The 18,480-nt window shown below is 41.0% G+C and overlaps 1 protein-coding gene across 5 annotated transcripts in view; it reads right to left on the reverse strand.

Annotated features, from left to right (window-relative positions):
- The window catches only part of eif2b4 (eukaryotic translation initiation factor 2B, subunit 4 delta), a 66,688-nt gene that overhangs the window by 24,217 nt on the left and 23,991 nt on the right, over positions 1-18,480 (reverse strand). For 4 of the 5 annotated variants that reach the window (XM_041188653.1, XM_041188651.1, XM_041188650.1 and 1 more), the window contains 4 exons: positions 17,322-17,513; positions 15,456-15,538; positions 7,531-7,622; positions 6,399-6,513 (listed from right to left, as the gene is read on the reverse strand). In XM_041188653.1, the coding sequence (XP_041044587.1) occupies positions 6,399-6,513; positions 7,531-7,622; positions 15,456-15,538; positions 17,322-17,513 (482 nt within the window). Of the gene's footprint in view, positions 1-6,398; positions 6,514-7,530; positions 7,623-15,455; positions 15,539-17,321; positions 17,514-18,480 lie in introns of those variants that run through there. The other variant, XM_041188654.1, reaches the window with a different exon arrangement.

Consider the following 18,480-nt stretch of genomic DNA (forward strand, 5'->3'; position numbering starts at 1 on the left):
GCCCATCATATCTGTGCCAGCCAGAAAAAGATGGAAAAGGAACTAGCTGCTCATTTTAATTGCACTTTCCAGTACCTGATCCATAGCTTTGCAGGTTACAGCATTTGAGATGCAGATTCAAGTACCTTTTAAATGAGTTGAGCATTTCAGCCTCAACTACTGATTTAGGCAGTGAATTCCAGACAACTACCACCCTCTGTGTGAAAAAAGTTTTTCCTCATGTCCCCTCCAATCCTTCTACCAACCACCTTAAATCTATGCCCCCTGGTAATTAACCCCTCAGCTTGGGAAAACAAGTCGTTCCTTCCTGCCTGCCTTATCTAGGCGCCTCATAATTTTGCACACCTCAACTAAGTCATCCCTCAGCCTCCTCTGTTCTAAGGAAAACAACCCTAGCCTGTCTAATCTTTCCTCATAGCTGCAATTTTCAAGCCCTGGCAGCATTCTTGTAAATCTCCTCTGTACTTCCTGCAGAGCAATTATGTCCTTCCTGCAGTGTGGTGACCAGAACTCTGCACAAAATTCCAGCTGTGGCCTAACCAGCATTTTATACAGTACCATCATTATGTCCCTACTTTTGTATTCAGTGCCTCATCCAATAAAGGAAAGCATTCCATATGCTTTCTTTACTACCTTGTCCACTGGTCCTGTCAACTTCAGGGGCCTGTGAGCATGCACTCCAAGGTCTCGCAATTTCTCAACCTTTCTCAATATCCTCCCGTTTATTGAGTATTCCCTTGCTTTGCTTGCCCTCCCCAAATGCATTACCTCACACTTTTCTGGATTGAATTCCATTTTCCTACTTTTCTGTCCACCCAACCAAACCATTGATATCATTCTGGAGACAACAGCTATCCTCTTCACTATCAACGACACAGCCAAATTTTGTGTCATCTGCAAATTTCCCAATCATACTTCCCACATTTATGTCCAAATCATGAATACACACAACAAACAGCAAGGGCTCCAACACTGAGCCCTGTGGAACACCATTGGAAACCTTTCTCTATTCACAAAAACATCCATCGATCATTACCATTTGTTTCCTGTCACTAAGCCAATTTTGGATCCAATTTGCCAATTTCCCCTGTAGCCAATGGGATCTCACTTTTTTGACCAGTCTGCCATGTGGGACCTTGTCAAATGCCTTACTAAAATCCATGTAGACAAACAGCATGGATACAAATTTGGTTCAAGGATGGAAATGTTATGGTGGATGGCAGTTTTTCAGGCTGGAGCAGGTGTGTACAGCAGCGTTCTCCAGGGGCAAGTTCTCAAGGGACATGAATTACTGGGACATGCGCATACAGGGCATAATTCATGCAACATCCACTGCACTACCCTCATCAATCCTCCTTGATACTTCCTCAAAAAATTCTATTAAGTTAGTAAGACACGATCTTCCCAAAAAACCATGCTGACCGTCCCTGAAACCATTTCAATGAACATACTGTTAGGGCAGGACCAGTGCTTTTACTAAAATAAACGCAAAATACTGGACTCGAAGCGTTAACTCTGTTTCTCACTAAACAGATGCTATCAGACCTGCTGAGTTTTCCAGCATTTTCTGTTTTTATTTCAATGCTTTTACTAGTTGTACCCCAAATAAATGTTAGTGTAATCCAAAAACATTTCATCTTCATGATTTTTATTTACACTGTGTCTTGTCCTTCAGCCTTTGGTCAAAGTCCAAATCAGGCAAGTGGGATTAAAGTCTCCTGAATAACCCAGTGGACAAAGAAATTGTGTGTAGCAATTAGCAATATCAATAAGGTCTCAAGTTGAAATCCTGGACTGTGTTGAATTAGCTAAACCAGCCCAACGGTTGGGACGCTACTGCAACTAAACCAGGAAGGAGAAAACTAAGTCAAAGTAAGCCAAATTCTTGATTGTTACCAGTTGACTCCTGCTTAAAGTGCAAATGGATGGCTATCGCAAAAAAAATGATCAATTTCAATTCTAATGGCCTCCATGACCAAACAGTCTGTAACACACACATTTGTTCATAATTGCACCCATTTCTCTTTCATCGAGACACAGGAGGAGATCAAAATAGAACAGAAAGTATAGAGGATGAAAGGACTTAAAAGTGGATAAGCTAACTGGTCCAAATGAAGTGCATCCTAGATTGCTGAGGAAAAGGGTAGAATTTGAAGTGGTGTTCACCACAATTTTCCGATCCTCCTTAGATACAGGAGGAGCTCCAGAGAACCTAACAATTGCAAATGTTACAGCCTTGTTCAAAAAGGAGAGGGATGAACCGGTCGATTTAGCCTGGGTGTTGGGAAAGTTTGTGCAAACAACAGTCCGGGAGAAAATTAACATCCACTTGGACAAGTATAGACTAAAAATGGAGAGCAAGCATGGATTTGTTTGACCAACTTAATTGAGGTTTTTAATGAGGTAACAGGGAGGGTGGGTGAGGGCAGTGCAGTTGATGCTAATATTGACTTTCAAAAGGCATTTGATAAAGTATTACATTTTGGCTAGATGACAAAATTGAAACAGCACAGATACAAATTTGGTTCAAGGATGGAAATGTTGTGGTGGATGGCAGTTTTTCAGGCTGGAGCAGGTGTGTACAGCAGCGTTCTCCAGGGGCAAGTTCTCGAGGCACATGAATTACTGGGACATGCGCGTACAGGGCACAATTCAGAAACTCAGAGATTATACAAAATTTGTAAGTGCAGTAAACAGTGAGGGAGATAGTAACAGACTTCAAGGTAGTGGTCAGGCTGGTGAAATGGGCAGATACGTGGCACATGAAATTCAATGCAGTAAAGTGTGAGGTGACAGATTGTGGTAGGAAAAATAGAAAGAGACAATATAAGCTAAACAGTACAATTTTAAAGGGGGTACAAAGACAGAGACATGAAGGTGTTTGTGCACAAGTCTTTGAAGATGGCAGGACAGGTTAACAAAGCAGGTTAATAAAGTATATGGGATCCGGGCTTTATAAATAGATGAAAATTGTACAAAAGGAAGTTATGCTAAATGAATATAAAACACTAGTTTGGTCCAAGTTGGAATATTGTGTTCAATTCTGGGAACCATGCTTTAGGAAGGATATTAAGGCCTTAGAGAGGACGTAAAGGCTTTGGAAAGGGTACAGAAAAGTTTTACTAGAATGGTTACAGGGATAAGGGATTAGAGTTGCAGAATTGTAGGCTGAAGAAGCTGACGTTATTCTCCATAGAATAGAGAAGGTGAAGAGGACATTTGGTAGAGGTGTTTAAATTTAAGGGGTTTTGATAGAAACTGTTTCCAACGGTTAACTCAAATTATATCAGAGGGCACAGATTTATGGCGACTGACAAAAAAAAACCAAGGCAACATGAGGAAAAGTACTTTTACATGAGTAGTTGGAATTTGAAATGCTATGCCTGATAGGGTGGTGGATACATTTTCACTCATAGCCTTCAAAAATTAATTGGATAAATACCCAAGGTGGAAAAAAAACTGTAGGGATATGAGGAAAGAGTTGGGGAAAGTGGGCTAACTGGTTTCCTCTTCAAAAGAGCTGATGTGGACTCTCCCGATAATATCCTAATAAAGATTTGTAGGTGAATCTTGATCTCCTGATCAATATAAGTATTGGACTCAATGGACCTCCTTTAATGCAGTATGGTTCATTGATTCCTCGACCTCTCTTGAATTTGATGACTCTCCCTGCCACGCCAAATTTCTGAAAAGTCCCCCTTTTCTCTCAGCCAAGGAACCCTACTGAAGTGGGCAACAACATATTCTCCCTACCACTGTTAACATGATGACATGTCTCTCATTTTTCAGTTTTGAAGAAATGCTAACCTGTCTATTCTCTCCATGTTGACTGGCTTGTCTTCTTCCAGCATTTTCTGTTACTGTTTCATATTTCCCCTATCTGCATTCTTTTCTACTTGAAAAGAATGAACACTTAGGTGAAGTACAAAAGGACTGCTAGCACTTATGAATCTGTATCTGAGTAAAAGTTAATGCCTTCAGCAGAGGAAGGGAGAAAGCTGGTGAAAATAAAACAACTTGCATGCCAAACAGCATAAGCAACAAACGATAGACAGAACTAAGCGATTCCACAACCAATGGATCAGATCTAAGCTCTGCAGTCTTGCCACATCCAGTCATAAATGGTGATGGACAATTAAACAACTCACTGAAGGAAGAGGCTCCACAAATATCCCCATCGTCAACAATGGAGGAGCTCAGCACATCAGTGCAAAAGGTAGGGCTGAAGCATTTGCAAGAATCATCAGCCAGAAGTGCTGAATGGATGATTCATCTCAGCCTCCTCTGGAGGTACCCAGCATCACAGATGCCAGTCCTCAGCCAATTCAACTCACTCCACGTAATATCAAGAAACAGCTGAAGGCACCAGATACTGCAAAGACTATGGGTCCTAACAATATTCACACAATAGTACTCCAGAACTTGCAGTGCCCCTAGCCAAGCTGTTGCAGTACAACTACAACACTGGCATCTACCTGGCAATGTGGAAAATTTCCCACTTATGTCCAGTATATAAAAGGAAGGACAAATGCAACCTGGCCATTTAGTGCCCCATCAGACTATTCTCAATCATCAGTAAAGTTGTGGAAGGGGTCATCAACAGTGCTATCGAGCAGCACTTGCTTAGCAAGAACCTGCTCACCGACGCTCAGTTTGTGTTCCGCCAGGATCACTCAGCCCCTGACCTCATTACAGCCTTAGTTCAAACGTGGACAAAAGAGCTGAACTCTCAAGGTGAAGCAAGAGTGACTGCCTTTGACACCAGGCAGCATTTGACCAAGTGTGGTATCAAGGTGCCCTAGCAAAACTGCAGTCAGTGGAAATCGGGGTGAGGGGGGAACTCTCCGCTGGTTGCAGTCATATCTTGCACAAAGGAAGATAGTTGTGGTTGTTGAAGGTCAATCATCCCAGTCCCAGGTTATCACTACAGGAGTTCCTCAGGGCAGTGTCCAAGGCCCAACCATCTTCAGCTGCTTTATCAATGACCCTCCTTCCATCATAAGGTCAGAAGTGGGGATGTTCGCTGATGATTGCACCATTTGCAACTCCTCAGATACTGAAACAGCCCATGTCCAAATGCAGCAAGACCTGGACAACATCTAGGTTTTGGCTGACAAGTGGGAAATAACATTCACACCACATACTGCTAGGCAATGATCATCTCCAACTAAAGAGCATCTAACCATAGCCCCTTGACATTCAATGGCATTACCATCACTAAATCTCCCACTATCAACATCCTGGGGGTTACCATTGACCAGGAACTGAGCTGGGCTGGCCATATAAATACTGTGGCTACAAGAACAGGTCAGAGGCTAGGAATTCTGCAGCGAATAACTCCCCTCCTGACTCCCCAAAGCCTGACCACTATCTATAAGGCACAAGTCTGGAATGTGATGGAATACTTGCCTGGATGAGTGCAGCTGCAACAATACTCAAGAAGTTTGACACCATCCAGGACAAAGCAGCCTGCTTGATTGGCGATTGGCACCACATCCACAAACATTCACTCCCTCCACCACCAACGAACCGTGGCTGCAGTGTGTACCATCTACAAGATACACTGCAGCAACTCAACAAGGTTCCTTGGGCAGCACTTTCCAAACCCACGACGACTACGATCTACAAGGACAAGGGCAACAGACATATGGAACACCACCACCTGCAAGTTCCCCTTCAAGTCACTCACCATCCTGACTTGGAAATATATCACCGTTCCTTCACTGTCACTGGGTCAAAATCCTGGAACTCCTTTCCTAACAGCACTGTGGGTGTACCTACCCCACACTGACTACAGCGGTTCAAGAAGGAAGCTCACCACCACCTTTTCAAGGGCAATTAGGGATGGGCAATAAATGCTGGCCTAGCTAGTGATGCCCACATCCCATGAATGAATTTTTAAAAATCCCCCCTCCTCGACAACTGTTAACATCCCAGGGAAATTGAAACTTTTCAGTTTGAGATGAGAATCCAGAGAGCTTAAGAATACAACTGCCACAAACAAAATGAAACGTTCATCCAATGATCATAAGGATAAAGCATTGGAAGTGGTATTATTTCACATGTAGATATGTCATCAGAATGGCATAGATGGAGCTCTGCATTAAATCTACCCAATAAAAAGAGACAACCTGCCACTGCAAGGATCTACTCGTTGGCTGAAATTGTTCTGTTAATCAACATAAGAAGAAATAACTTAATTTCCAAGCTCAGAAACTTGAAGGCCACACTATTTTGATACTGCTTACAACTATATTATCTCATCTCAGAAAGCCAATAATTGGGATAAAAAGGAAAAGAACCATCCATAAAGGCAAAACCACATCTTTGGCGGGCCATTTCATTAGTACTACTGATGTTGTCTCTTCTGCAGGTGGTAAATTATCTATATTCCATACCTGTTTAAAAGCGTGTAGTAATGCTATACATCGTGCATTGGATCCTGTAATAATGCCCTGAGAGTACTGCAATCCTAGACGTACAATAGCAGGGTGAAGCACAGTCGAGGGGATGCTGCAAAGAATCAAAAAAGAAATAAGAAAGCAAGTGACAATTATCTACGTGAACAGTGCTATAAATATGCAATGAGCTGAAGGCCTGCATGTAATCTGAGTTTTACTAGACGAGCAAAGCTAATTGCTGAACATGACCAGCATGGTAAAAACCACAATATTAAAGTTAGAACTAGTATTCTGTTGATTGGTATAAAAGTAAATTTTGACAGAGGCTGATTTCATATCTAGCTATTTAAAAACTAGCAATTAAGCCACTTTTCAAATTGTGCTGAAACTCAATGACAGTAGGTAAAATCTTTAGGTTGCTACACAGAGCAGGTGATTACAATTTTGCCTAAGGTTCTAAGGTTCTACAACTCTGTTTAAATATGAGCTTGCTGACAACAAGTTATAATGCATCCAAAGAACTAGCCCAACCTCCAAAAGGCAAAAAAAAACATGGGTTCACATCTTCAACATCAAATCACAATTTCAGCTGTGCCACTGTAAAGGATGTTCTGAGAGAAGTTTAGGGGCACGGAGGATTGGCTATCCTGGTTTGGCTTCCTTGCATCTCCGTGTAATCAGTTTCACAGCTATACTAGCAAGGTAAACCCAGTACTTTTCCAGACATGGTAGGCACATGGTACAGCCATTCACAAAAATGAAATGAAATAATTAAAAGGCAGAGTGTTTAATGCTGTGGGAGTCAGTGCTGGCTAGTGGGGATTCTCATGCTTATATCCTAGAAATTACATGGAACGTGCTTCATGAAAAGATACAAGCTTTGCACAGGATTTCAACTGGAAATAAATAATAAACCCTGCCAAAGGGCTCTTTTGTAATGCAAAGAAATATGTTTAAAGCAGCTTTGTGGTTGTAAGTGAACTCCAATAATATTATAAATGGCAATCAACAACATGGGAGTAAAAAGGTTGTCAAGGACATTGCAATTGTAAGCAGTTTCAACCCAACTATAATAATTTCTGGTACTACATTCAGCAATAAAGCAATATACTAAGACCAATCTACTTACGTCAGCTGTTGAGTCAATGGCATTTTGCGGCTGTACTGGTGCAAATGTAGAAAGTGAATGACTTTGCTGCCATAATCTTGCCTAAGTGGAACCTAAAATAAACAAAGGTATTTTAAGAACCTAAAGTAAAATGTATTCCTTTTAAAATCAAACCAAAATCAATACACCAATCAGTACAAACAATTGCTTTTCATAGTGGCTATAGCTTGCAAGAATATTGTGGTATGTGGATATAATTCACTGCCTGCGCCTTCATCCCCTGGTGGAACATGCAGCATGACTGCACCAAGCAAGGGTAGCACTGACTTCAAAATTGAAATCAAATATATTTCTTTTAGCTATCTTCAAGAAAGCTGCATTGTAGTAAAATCCAACAAATATTCAAAAAAAGGATGTGTAGATTTTTATTGGTGAGCTTAGTACCATGTTTTTAGGTTCAATTTACTCTTTCAAATTGCACGTTAAATCAACAATCTTTTTTATGATAATTAATTTTTCTTTGCTTTTTCCAAAAGCATCTGGTCTCTAGAAACAGTAAGAGTAGGGCAAAGATCAACTGGATACTAAATATACGCTGTTTAGTAATCTACATGGAACTTGAAAGGGAGTATCTATTAAAATCAGAGCGCAACACAGACAACTGCACAAGAAAATCAAATGGCAGGATTTTTCACTCAGCATGTGGGTGCATGCCCTACACGCCAGAGCATACAATAGCGTGCGATGACATCAGGCAAGCGACCTGGCATCATCACTCACTCATGCGATATTTCAGTCGGCGGGCGTGCACGAGAATTGGCTGCACGCTGGCCAACAATTAAGAGGTCTGTTGAGGCCAATAAAGTATTAATTAACCTGTATTTTTCACTGCCTGTCCAATGTTACAGTTGGGCGGTGGATGAATTGGCTAAGTGGCCTTTGGATTTTTGAGGAAACCTCATTCAAGGGTGGGATGAGGTTTCCAATATTAATTTTTTAAAATGGTTGGGCAGAATTTTTATAATCCATGTGTTTAGGTGAGTGAGTCCGATGTGTGGGCATTTTCTTCTGCATTTTAAAATCTTTATTTGATGGTTTTAAATTTTTCAGCTACCTGAGGCAGCTCTCTGCCTTCAGGGAGCTTTCTGTGAGCGCTCCCCCACACCAAGGCTGACTTCAGCGCTCGCCCTCCTTCCGCCCCCACCCCAGCAGCCCTAAGCTGTTCAATGCACCTTTCACACTGGCTGCCTGTTAATTGACCAGCCAGTGTGAAATTACGGTTGGGGGCCAATAGCGGGTGGCGGGCAGTTCCCTGGTTGCTCCTGGGCCCACCCACCACACCCACCCACCACACCCACCCACCACACCCACCCAACAACCTCAAAATTCTGCCGAAAGAGTTTATCACAACTGTAGAAAAAGCTTAGCAATATAATAATTTGCTGCTTATAGTGCAGTCTCCTGTACATTGGAGAGATCAAACATAGCGCTACTGAACATCTCTGTCAGTTCTCAAGAATGACCCCGAGCTTCCAGTCACTTGCCATCTTAACTGCCCACTTCTAATTTTACTTTTCTGCCCTCAGCATCCGAACTATTCCAATGAAACTCAGCAGAAGCTCAAGGAGCAGTACCTTATCTTGTAACTGGCACTTTACAACCTCTGGACTCAACACTTGAGTCATAATGGCACACGAGGCAGACATTCAACCAATTGAGTCCATGTCAGCTCTCTGTAGAACAATCTAGTCTATCCCCGCAAGTTTATTTCCCTCAAATGTCTATTCCAATTTCATTTGGAAATTATTAATTGTCTCTGCTTCCACCACCCTCATGGGGATTGAGTTCCAGGTCATTACCACGCTCTGCGTTTCTCACAAGCCCCCTGCATCTCTTTCCCAAAACCTTAAATCTGTGCCCCCTAATTCCTGTATTATCAACTAACGTGAGCAGCTTTTCTTCGTCTACCTTATTTAAGCCTGTCACAATCTTGTACACTTCCCATCATATCTCCCCTCAATTTCTTTTGTTCCAAGGAAAACAGTCCCGGCTTCTCCAACCTAACCTTCTAACTAAAATCCCCAATCTCTGGAACTATTCTGGTAAATCTCCCTCGCACCCTCTCAACGACCCTCACATCCGTCTAAAGTGTGGTGACCAGAATTAGGTGGAGTTATTGGGTTTGATAACTTCAGATCATAACAGTATTCCTTTTTTTTAAGAGGATAGGTGCTGTTAATGGTTCTGCCATTGCCATTTACAGCTCCTCTCAACCCATCTTGGTTTCTTTACCTATCCCAATACCACGCTATTTGCCTCGTGGTATCAGTTCCTTTTTCATTTAATCACTCTTACTTTCCACCTTATCACAGACCTTCCCTTATGTTCTTTCCTCCCTTCCTCTTCCAACCTAACCCCCCGTTCATCTTTTTCCCAGCTCAAAATTGTTAAAACTCTAATTTTTTTCAGTTCTGATGAAAGGTTATCAACTTGAAACATTAACTGTATTTCTCTCTCCATAAATGCTCAACACCACAGTTTCTGAGTTTAGTACTAATATGAATTTTGATGCAAGTATTTAGACCTCCTTTAGTTCAGCATACAGCCCTCGTCATCTTTAGAAGATTTCTAAGCAATTTCTGTCTAATGTAGTGTTAATTCTTCTAACGCAGCCCTCAATTTCAGCCAGCTTCTTTTTATCAGCTACTAGACCACTCCAAAGCCATTGTCATTAAAATTCTTGGTGCAATTTTTGCTCTCAAACATAAAAGAGGCAGCTTTCTCACTATAGTATTCAACTGACAACAAACTTGAGTTGTACAAATTACACTATTTACTGGAATCAGATAGCAATGTGATCATATGTGAGAATGAACTCAGTAATTGGAAAGTGGTCAAAAGAGCAGTTAGACAAGGTTGCACTCTCTCACCAGATTGTTTCTCCCTATACAGTAAACACATTCTCAGAGGAATTGAAGGGATGGAAATAAAGGTATAAAAGGTAGGAGGGAGAGTCATCAACAACATTCGCTATGCCGAAGGCACTGTAATTATAGCAAATGAAGACGACTTGCAAAAATTGATACAGTCATAAAGGAAATTGGTAGATACGGGCTTATGCTCAACTGCAAGAAAATGTAAACTATGGTGATAACAAAGGAAAAGGACATTTCAGTATGCAGCATCACAGCAAATGGAACCAAGTTAGAACACGTCAATCAATTCAACTATCTAGAAAGCACAGAAACATCCAATGTCAAAAGCAGTACAGAAACTCAAAAAAGGATTGGAAAAGCCAAAAGTGATTTTATAAATTAAGACCAATTCAAAGAAATGCCAGCTTTAATCTTGAAAACAGGATCCGTGTACTAAAATGTTATGTCTGATCAATAATGAATTATGGACCATGAAGCATTGGGAAACAGGAAGAAAAGAAAATCAACAGCTTTGAATTATGGTGCTTAAGAAGGATCCTGAAGGTAAGCTGGGTGGAGAAAATAACTAACAACAAAATACTGTATGAGGCCAGAAGAACAAGAGAACTCTTAAATAATATCAAAAGAAGACAAATGGAGTTCTTTGATCATGGTATCTGTGCAGAACAGTTGGAAAGCCTAATCACGGCTGAAAGGATTAATGGGAGAAGAGCAAGAGGCCTTTAGCAAAGGAAGCTGCTAGATGATCAGAACTCCAACAACAGTATTGCTACGATCTGAAAGTTTGGAAGACCATGGTTCCCAACACCAGTCGGCATGGCACTTAGACAATGATGATGCAACATTTTGACATGGTTTACTAACTGAACATAATATTCCTGACAAAAGCACTAGGTACATCAGACTTTTGTGTGGAAGACTGAACATTTAAAGTTACCTTGAAGAAAACAAACAAGTGCTTGGCTGAATAGCAATGACCGAGACAGTGTGAGTAAACAATAAATAGATAAATGCACAAAAAAGATGAAATATTACAGGTAAAATGGAAGATAACTAATACAAATATAGTGAAAGTGGGGACAAGTGACATTAGAATTGAAGCAAAATGCTGCAGATGCTGAAAATCTGAACTAAAAACAGCAAGTGTTAGAAACACTCAGCAGATCTGGCAGCATCTGTGGAGTGAGAAACAGAACGTTTTGAGTCAAATGTGACTCAGAACTGAAGGAACGTATAGATGTGATGGATGTTATGCCATTGAAAGAGCAAGGGGGGAAGAAAACAGGGAAGGTTTGAATAGAGTAGAGGGTAGACGGCAGAGAGAGTAAAGACAAATATGCCATGGAACAAAAGTCAAAGGAAATGGGAATAGTTGTAGTAAAAAAAGAAGCCTTTCTTCAGAGTCTGTGTGTGAATAGCAGAATAATGAAGCAAAAACATGAAAAACTAGAACTGGCACATGGTTAAAAAAAGAGAATCTAAATGGGGACAGAACTCATGGTCTCATTGTTGAACTCAATGTTGAGTCCAGAAGGTTAGGTGCGTTCCTCAAGATAGTATGGAGCTTCACTGGAACACTACAGCAGGTCGAGGACAGAGATGTAAGCGAGAAAGCATGGCAGTGAATTAAAATGGCATGCAACTGGAAGCTTGGGGTCATGCTTGTGGACTGAGTGGAGGTGATCTGCAAAATAGTCACCCAATCTGCATTTGGTTCCCCCCAATGTAGACATGGCTGCATTGTGAGTAGTGAATATAGTATAGTAAATTGAAAGCAGTACAAGTAAATCACTGCTTCACCTGCAAGTAACATTAATTTAGCTAGCAAGAAACTCAACTTTAGTACAAACTGAACAAATTAGGTGAGGTTATGTGTATATAAATAGTCGATTTATAGTACAGAACTTGAGTATTGCTGAAAAAGAGATGCTGTCAAAGCTTTTTCGATGCACTCATCCGATCAAATGCAAAAATGCCAAATTTCAAAGGGAACAACAATTAATGCTACACAAGGAAAAGGTGCTGACTGGTTGGCAAGTCAACTGTGATTGATCGAGGTGTTTCTATGGAGAATGCACCAGGGAACTAATGGACCCTGCTGTTGTTTAATTCAAGAAAGGTGCAATGCCTGCACATTTTCCTTTTGCCTGCAAAGGACAGGACCCTGCCTATAAATATATGTAGCTTCTCACATGCGTAAGTGAACCACATTGCAAGCCAGGTTGATAATCTTAAATTCCTTCTGCCTGCCACACAGATCAGCTATGTGATATACGTATTTTAGTGTCAGCGCAATATACGTAGGCCGTACACCCCAAGACTAGTGAATCATATCAAACACCACATCCCTTTGGCTATTCGCAATAGACAGAGTACTAACCGCACTTGACCAACCCAGGCTTACAAAAGTCAGAATTTAATGTCCTAAGTTAGATGTAGTTCCGTGTTTGGACAGAAATTGTTGAAAATCTCAAGCGAGCTAAGAATTATACTAACAACCAATTTAAGATGATCAGTCGGGCTCACAATGTGGCTCACTTACACCTGCTAGAAGCTACATATATTTATACGCAGAGACCTGTCCTCTCCAGGCAAAAGGAACATGTCCAGGCATTGTGCCTTTTTTAAGTTAAACAAAAGCGCTGAGAGACACTAGGTTCCTGGTGCAATCTCCAGGGCAACTCCTTGACCAATCAGTGTCAACTTGCCAACCAATCAGCATCCTTTTTTCATTGGTATAAATTGTTCCCTGAAATTTGGCATTCTTGCATATGTCCTATTGCGTGCAATACGAAAAGTTTTCTCAGCATGTATACGCAGCAAAATGGGTAGGCGCTACAGGAAACTGATTTTATATATTCATTATAATTTTAGGTAATGCAAACTCTGTTTGAACAATTCTCATGTGAACCGTGCATTTATGCTGTCAACTCAAAAATTAAAATCCCACTCCCAAAGCAGGAAAACAAACAATTAGCACACAGTTCCAAACCTTAAACTTGGGACCGTTTTTAAAGCAATCTGTTGAATGAGCCTGTAAGAGACAGTCACAACTACACTTAATTCTGCACCTGCAATATAAATCACACTTTGATCAGTTTTAGCCCCAAATCAAGTTGAATGTAAACCCTTGCATCATTCAAGTCCAAAATATTAAGACACCCAAGACCTACAAAATAACTGGTGGACTTCATGACATGAGTCAAGATTTTGTTCTAAAATTGATAGAACACCACAGAGCAGTAAAATTTAGCTTTGTAGCTTCTCATTCCTCTACAAAGCAAGCTTTTGAACTTCCTCCATCTTCGATACTGCCTTTATGGATGAAGGACGGAAAGAAAATATTGATATTCATCATCATTTTTTAAAAAACGGGAATTGATGTATTCAGGGAACAGTCATGGCTCATGAAATTCACCAAGCCTCCTTCAACAGCATCTTCCAAACCCACAACCACTACCATCTAGAAGGACAAGGGCAGCAGATAGATGGGAACACCACCACCTACAAGTTCCCCTCCAAGTCATTCACCATCCTGACTTGGAAATATATTGCCGTTCCTTCACTGTCACTGGGCCAAAATCCTGGAACTCCCTTCCTAACAGCACTGTGGGTGTACCTATACCACATGGATTGCAGCGGTTCAAGAAGGCAGCTCACCACCACCTTCTCAAGGGGAACTAGGGATGGGCAATAAATGCTGGCCCAGCTAGTGAAGCCCACATCATGTAAATGAATTTTTAAAAATGTTATCATTCTAATGTGTGTGATCCAGGAACCCATACAGGAGTAAAGAAAAAAAACTTGAAAATCTGAGATTTTTTCAAAAATCCGAAAACACAAGTTCAGGTTTATACTTCCAGATCCAACTTTCTATTACCTTGTGGCATCTCTACCACAATTAAAAGTGCACCACAGTACTTTGGTGCTGCACAGAAACCAGACCTAAAGGTCAATATATTGTGTCTTAAATTCCTATTCAAAGAACTCACAGACATCTTAAATATTGAGAACAAAGGAGCCAAAGAAATTAGTGTGGCAGCTAAAATGAAAACTGTGCAGGTACTGACAAAGAGGTCAGAAGCTTGGTATTCTGTGGCAAGTGACTCACCTCTAGACTTCTCAAAATCTTTCCACCATCTACAAGGCACGAATCAGGATGGCTCGCCAGTACGAGTGCAGCTTCACAACTCAAGAAGCTCAACACCATCCATGACAAAGCAGCCTGTTTAATCCACACCCTATCCACTTTAAACATCCACTCTCTCCAGCACTGGCGCAATGTGGCTGCAGTGTATACCATGTACAAGAGACTGTGCAACTCACCAAAACTTCTCTGACAGCACACCTCCAAACCCATGACATCTCTCTCCTAGAAGGACAAGGGCAGCAGGCACATGGGAATATCACTACCTCCAATTTCCCCTCAAAGTCACACATAGTCTGACTTGGAAATATAGCACAATTCCTTCACCGATGCTATGGCAAGTCCCTGGAACTCCCTCCCTAACAGCACTGTGGAAGTACCTTCACCACCTGATCTGGCAGTTCAGTAAGGGAGCTCACCCTCATGTCAAGCACAATTAGGGATGGGCAACAAATGCTGGACTTACTGGCCATGTCCAGATCTGTGAATGAGTAAAAAAATGTTTTACTATTTTGGGTGTTGACAAACTTCTACTAGAATTGAGGCATTGCAAAAGTGATTTTCAGTGAAGCAGCAGCTTAGAGTTTCAACACACTGCATTGCTAAGACACATACAGTGATCAAGGGTCAAATCTTTGATTCTCCCACATTGAATTGGAAGATTGAAAATTTATAGATTAAAAATAATAGGATAGGTCAACCCTTGACATCGTTACACCTCTCTTCTGACAGGTAATAACAAGATACCAGAGGAACTGTATGTGGGGGAACCTGACTGGGTTAAACACTATTTAAAAATAGAAAACAAAAATAAAAAGGTTAGAATAATCAAAACAAAATGAATTTTCAGTCTTAAACTGTACCTGTTGCCGCTCCAGTTTTTTGGCCAGTTTTTTAAGAGCCGCAGGGTCATCTGCCTGAACATGATCTGGGAGTCGTTTTACCACTATGGAAAAGGAGTTCAGAAGATTTTCTCATTACCCAGGAGAATGGCAATGCAATGAAATAAAAACATATACATTAACTTCTCAGTTCCTTTAAAATCTTTCTTTAGAACTTCAAAACAGTCCTTAAAGTAACATCCAGTAACAATCAGCACAGTTTACATTTTAACAACATGATAGAACACAATACAAAGCTGTGGAGATGGCAGATAGAGTGGCAGTTTAATCTTGGATTTGGAGCAAAACCCATAAACCACTCAAGCAATGTGCCTTCTTTTATTATGGATTCAAATCAAATATTAGGCCAGCCAGTTCAAACTGATCAGAACCCTTATCATGTGTCACTGCATACACAATGTCTTTCCATTGTAACTGAACCACATTTTTTTTAGATAAACACATAGGAAATATTATAGGCTGTTTACTGAGCTGTACTTCATTTAATGACTGTGAACATGAATGGAATAAACATATGAGGTTAAGCGTCTTGGGCTACAGGAAGATATAGACAGGATGGTCAAATGGGCCGATAAGTCGCAGATGGAATTTAACCCTGAAAAGTGTGAGGTGATACATTTTGGAAGGAATAATTTGACTAGGAAGTATTCAATGAATGGGATGGCACTAGGAAGTTCTGAGGAACAAAGGGACCTTGGCATGTGTGTCCATAGGTCTCTGAAGGCAGATGGACATGTTAATGGGGTGGTGAAAAAGGCACATGGGACACTTGCCTTTATCAATCGAGGCATAGATTACAAAAGTAGGGAGGTCATGTTGGAATTGTATAGAACCTTGGTGAGGCCACAGCTGGAGTACTGTGTAGTTCTGGTCGCCACATTATAGGAAGGATGTAATTGCACTGGAGGGGGTGCAGAGGTGATTCACCAGGATGCTGCCTGCGATGAAACATTTAAGTTATGAAGAGAGGTTGGATAGACCTTGGTTGTTTTTGTTGGAGCAGAGAAGACTCAGGGACGACCTGATCAAGGAGTACAAGATTATGAGGGGCATGGACAGGGTGGATAGGGAGCAGCTGTTCCACTTAGTTGAAGGGTCAGTAACGAGGGGACATAAGTTTAAGGTGAGGGGCAGGAGGTTTAGGGGGGATATGAGGAAACACTTTTTTTCCCCAGAGGGTGGTGATGGTCTGGACCGTACTGCCCGGGAGGGTAATGGAAGCAGGTTGCCTCACATCCTTTAAAAAGTACGTTGGCACGTCATAACATTCAAGGCTATGGGCCAAGTGCTGGTAAATGGGATTAGGTAAGTAGGTCAGGTGTTTTTCACGTGTCGGTGCAGACTCGATGGGCCAAAGGGCTCTTCTGCACTGTGTGATTCTGTGATTCAAATGCTCTATTAAATTAAAAACATTTAAATAGAAATCTTTTGAAATGAAAAGTGCAAAATTAAACAGAACTGCTCATTTGGCCCTTTCGGCTCAAAAAAACATGGTGGGAGGTGGAAACTGCATCCAACTTTTTCTACAGTATAAATTGCAAATTGTCCCAATGTTGACAAAGTTTTCAATTACCTAAAATGAAAACATGTAAAATGAAAACTGTATGACTCTGAGGAAGGGTCATACAGACTCGAAACGTTAATTCTATTTCTCTCTCCACAGATGCTGTCAGACCTGCTGAGTTTTTCCAGCATTTTCTGTTTTTATTTCAGATTTCCAGCATCCGCAGTATTTTGCTTTTATCTTAGTTTTCAATGACCTCTTGTTTCTTCCTTTTCCTCTGGTGCCCTACTCACCACCAACCACTTATTCTGATAATTTTTTACCTTGCTGAGGCTCACTGGGTACAGGCTTTGTCTTCACCAAAGCAGCAGGCTGGCTCTGGTCAGGTTTCTTGGATTGTTTTGCACGGTCTTCTTGCTTTGCTTTCCACTCAGCTCGAAGTTCAGCTTTGCTTTTTCCAGCCGAAGCTTTTTCACTGACAGGTGTGTCGCCTGATGCTGCATTTGTTGTTGAAGCTAAAACAAAGGAGAATGAAGAGCAAAGTTAATTTGCTAAAATTTGTTTCATTTCAGCTTTTCAAACTACTGTCAGTGAAAAACTAAAGACACAGTTAGTAACTAGGCACTAGTTAGAGGTCTCCTAAGATCCAAACTAAATAAGCATTAGTGGAGAAATTACTGAATATTTTTATTTGTTCATGGGGTGGGGATGTCGCTTGCTAGGCCACTTCAGAGGGAATTTAAGAACCTGATGTGGGTCTGGAATCAAAACAGGTAAGGATTTCCTTCCCTTTTTACAATTGTTTCATGATCACTATTAGACTTTTAATTTCAGATTATTTATTATTGAATTCAAATTCCAACATCTGCCATGGTGGGATTTGAACTCAGGTCCCCAGAGCATTACCCTGGGTCTCTGGATTATTAGCCTGGTGACAATACCACTACGCCAATTTCACTCACTTCTTCTACAGTTGTAAAACTAAAACTAATTAAATAAGGCAATCAAAGGATGGTTATAGCACAGGAGGAAGCTATTCAGTTTGTTGTGTCTGTGCCAACTCAGCACTCCTCCATATATTCCCCGTAGTCTTAAAGCTTTTTTTTCTTCAGATAATTATCCTATTTTTTTTCTGTTCATCCTTCAAGGCAAACATGATCACGTTCATCAATATCATTTTGAAAACCACGACTGAACCTGCCTCCTGCACACTCTCAGGCAGTGCCTTCCCGATCCTGACAACTCGCAGCATTAAAAAGTTTTTCCTCAAGTCGCCAATGCTTCTCTTGCCATTCACCTTAATAAGTGTCCTTGGTTCTCAATCCTTCCACCAATGGGAACAGTTTCTCTCTATCTACTCTGTCTAGGCCCCTCATGAGTTTTGAACACGATTCTGATATTCAGCAACAGGCAAGTTCATTTCACTTCAGAATCTCGCTTCCATCCATCCTACATCAAACTTGTAATCCTATTCTTTTAGGT

The sequence above is a fragment of the Carcharodon carcharias genome, chromosome 5, assembly GCF_017639515.1.
Source record: "Carcharodon carcharias isolate sCarCar2 chromosome 5, sCarCar2.pri, whole genome shotgun sequence".
NCBI classification, from domain to species: domain Eukaryota; kingdom Metazoa; phylum Chordata; class Chondrichthyes; order Lamniformes; family Lamnidae; genus Carcharodon; species Carcharodon carcharias.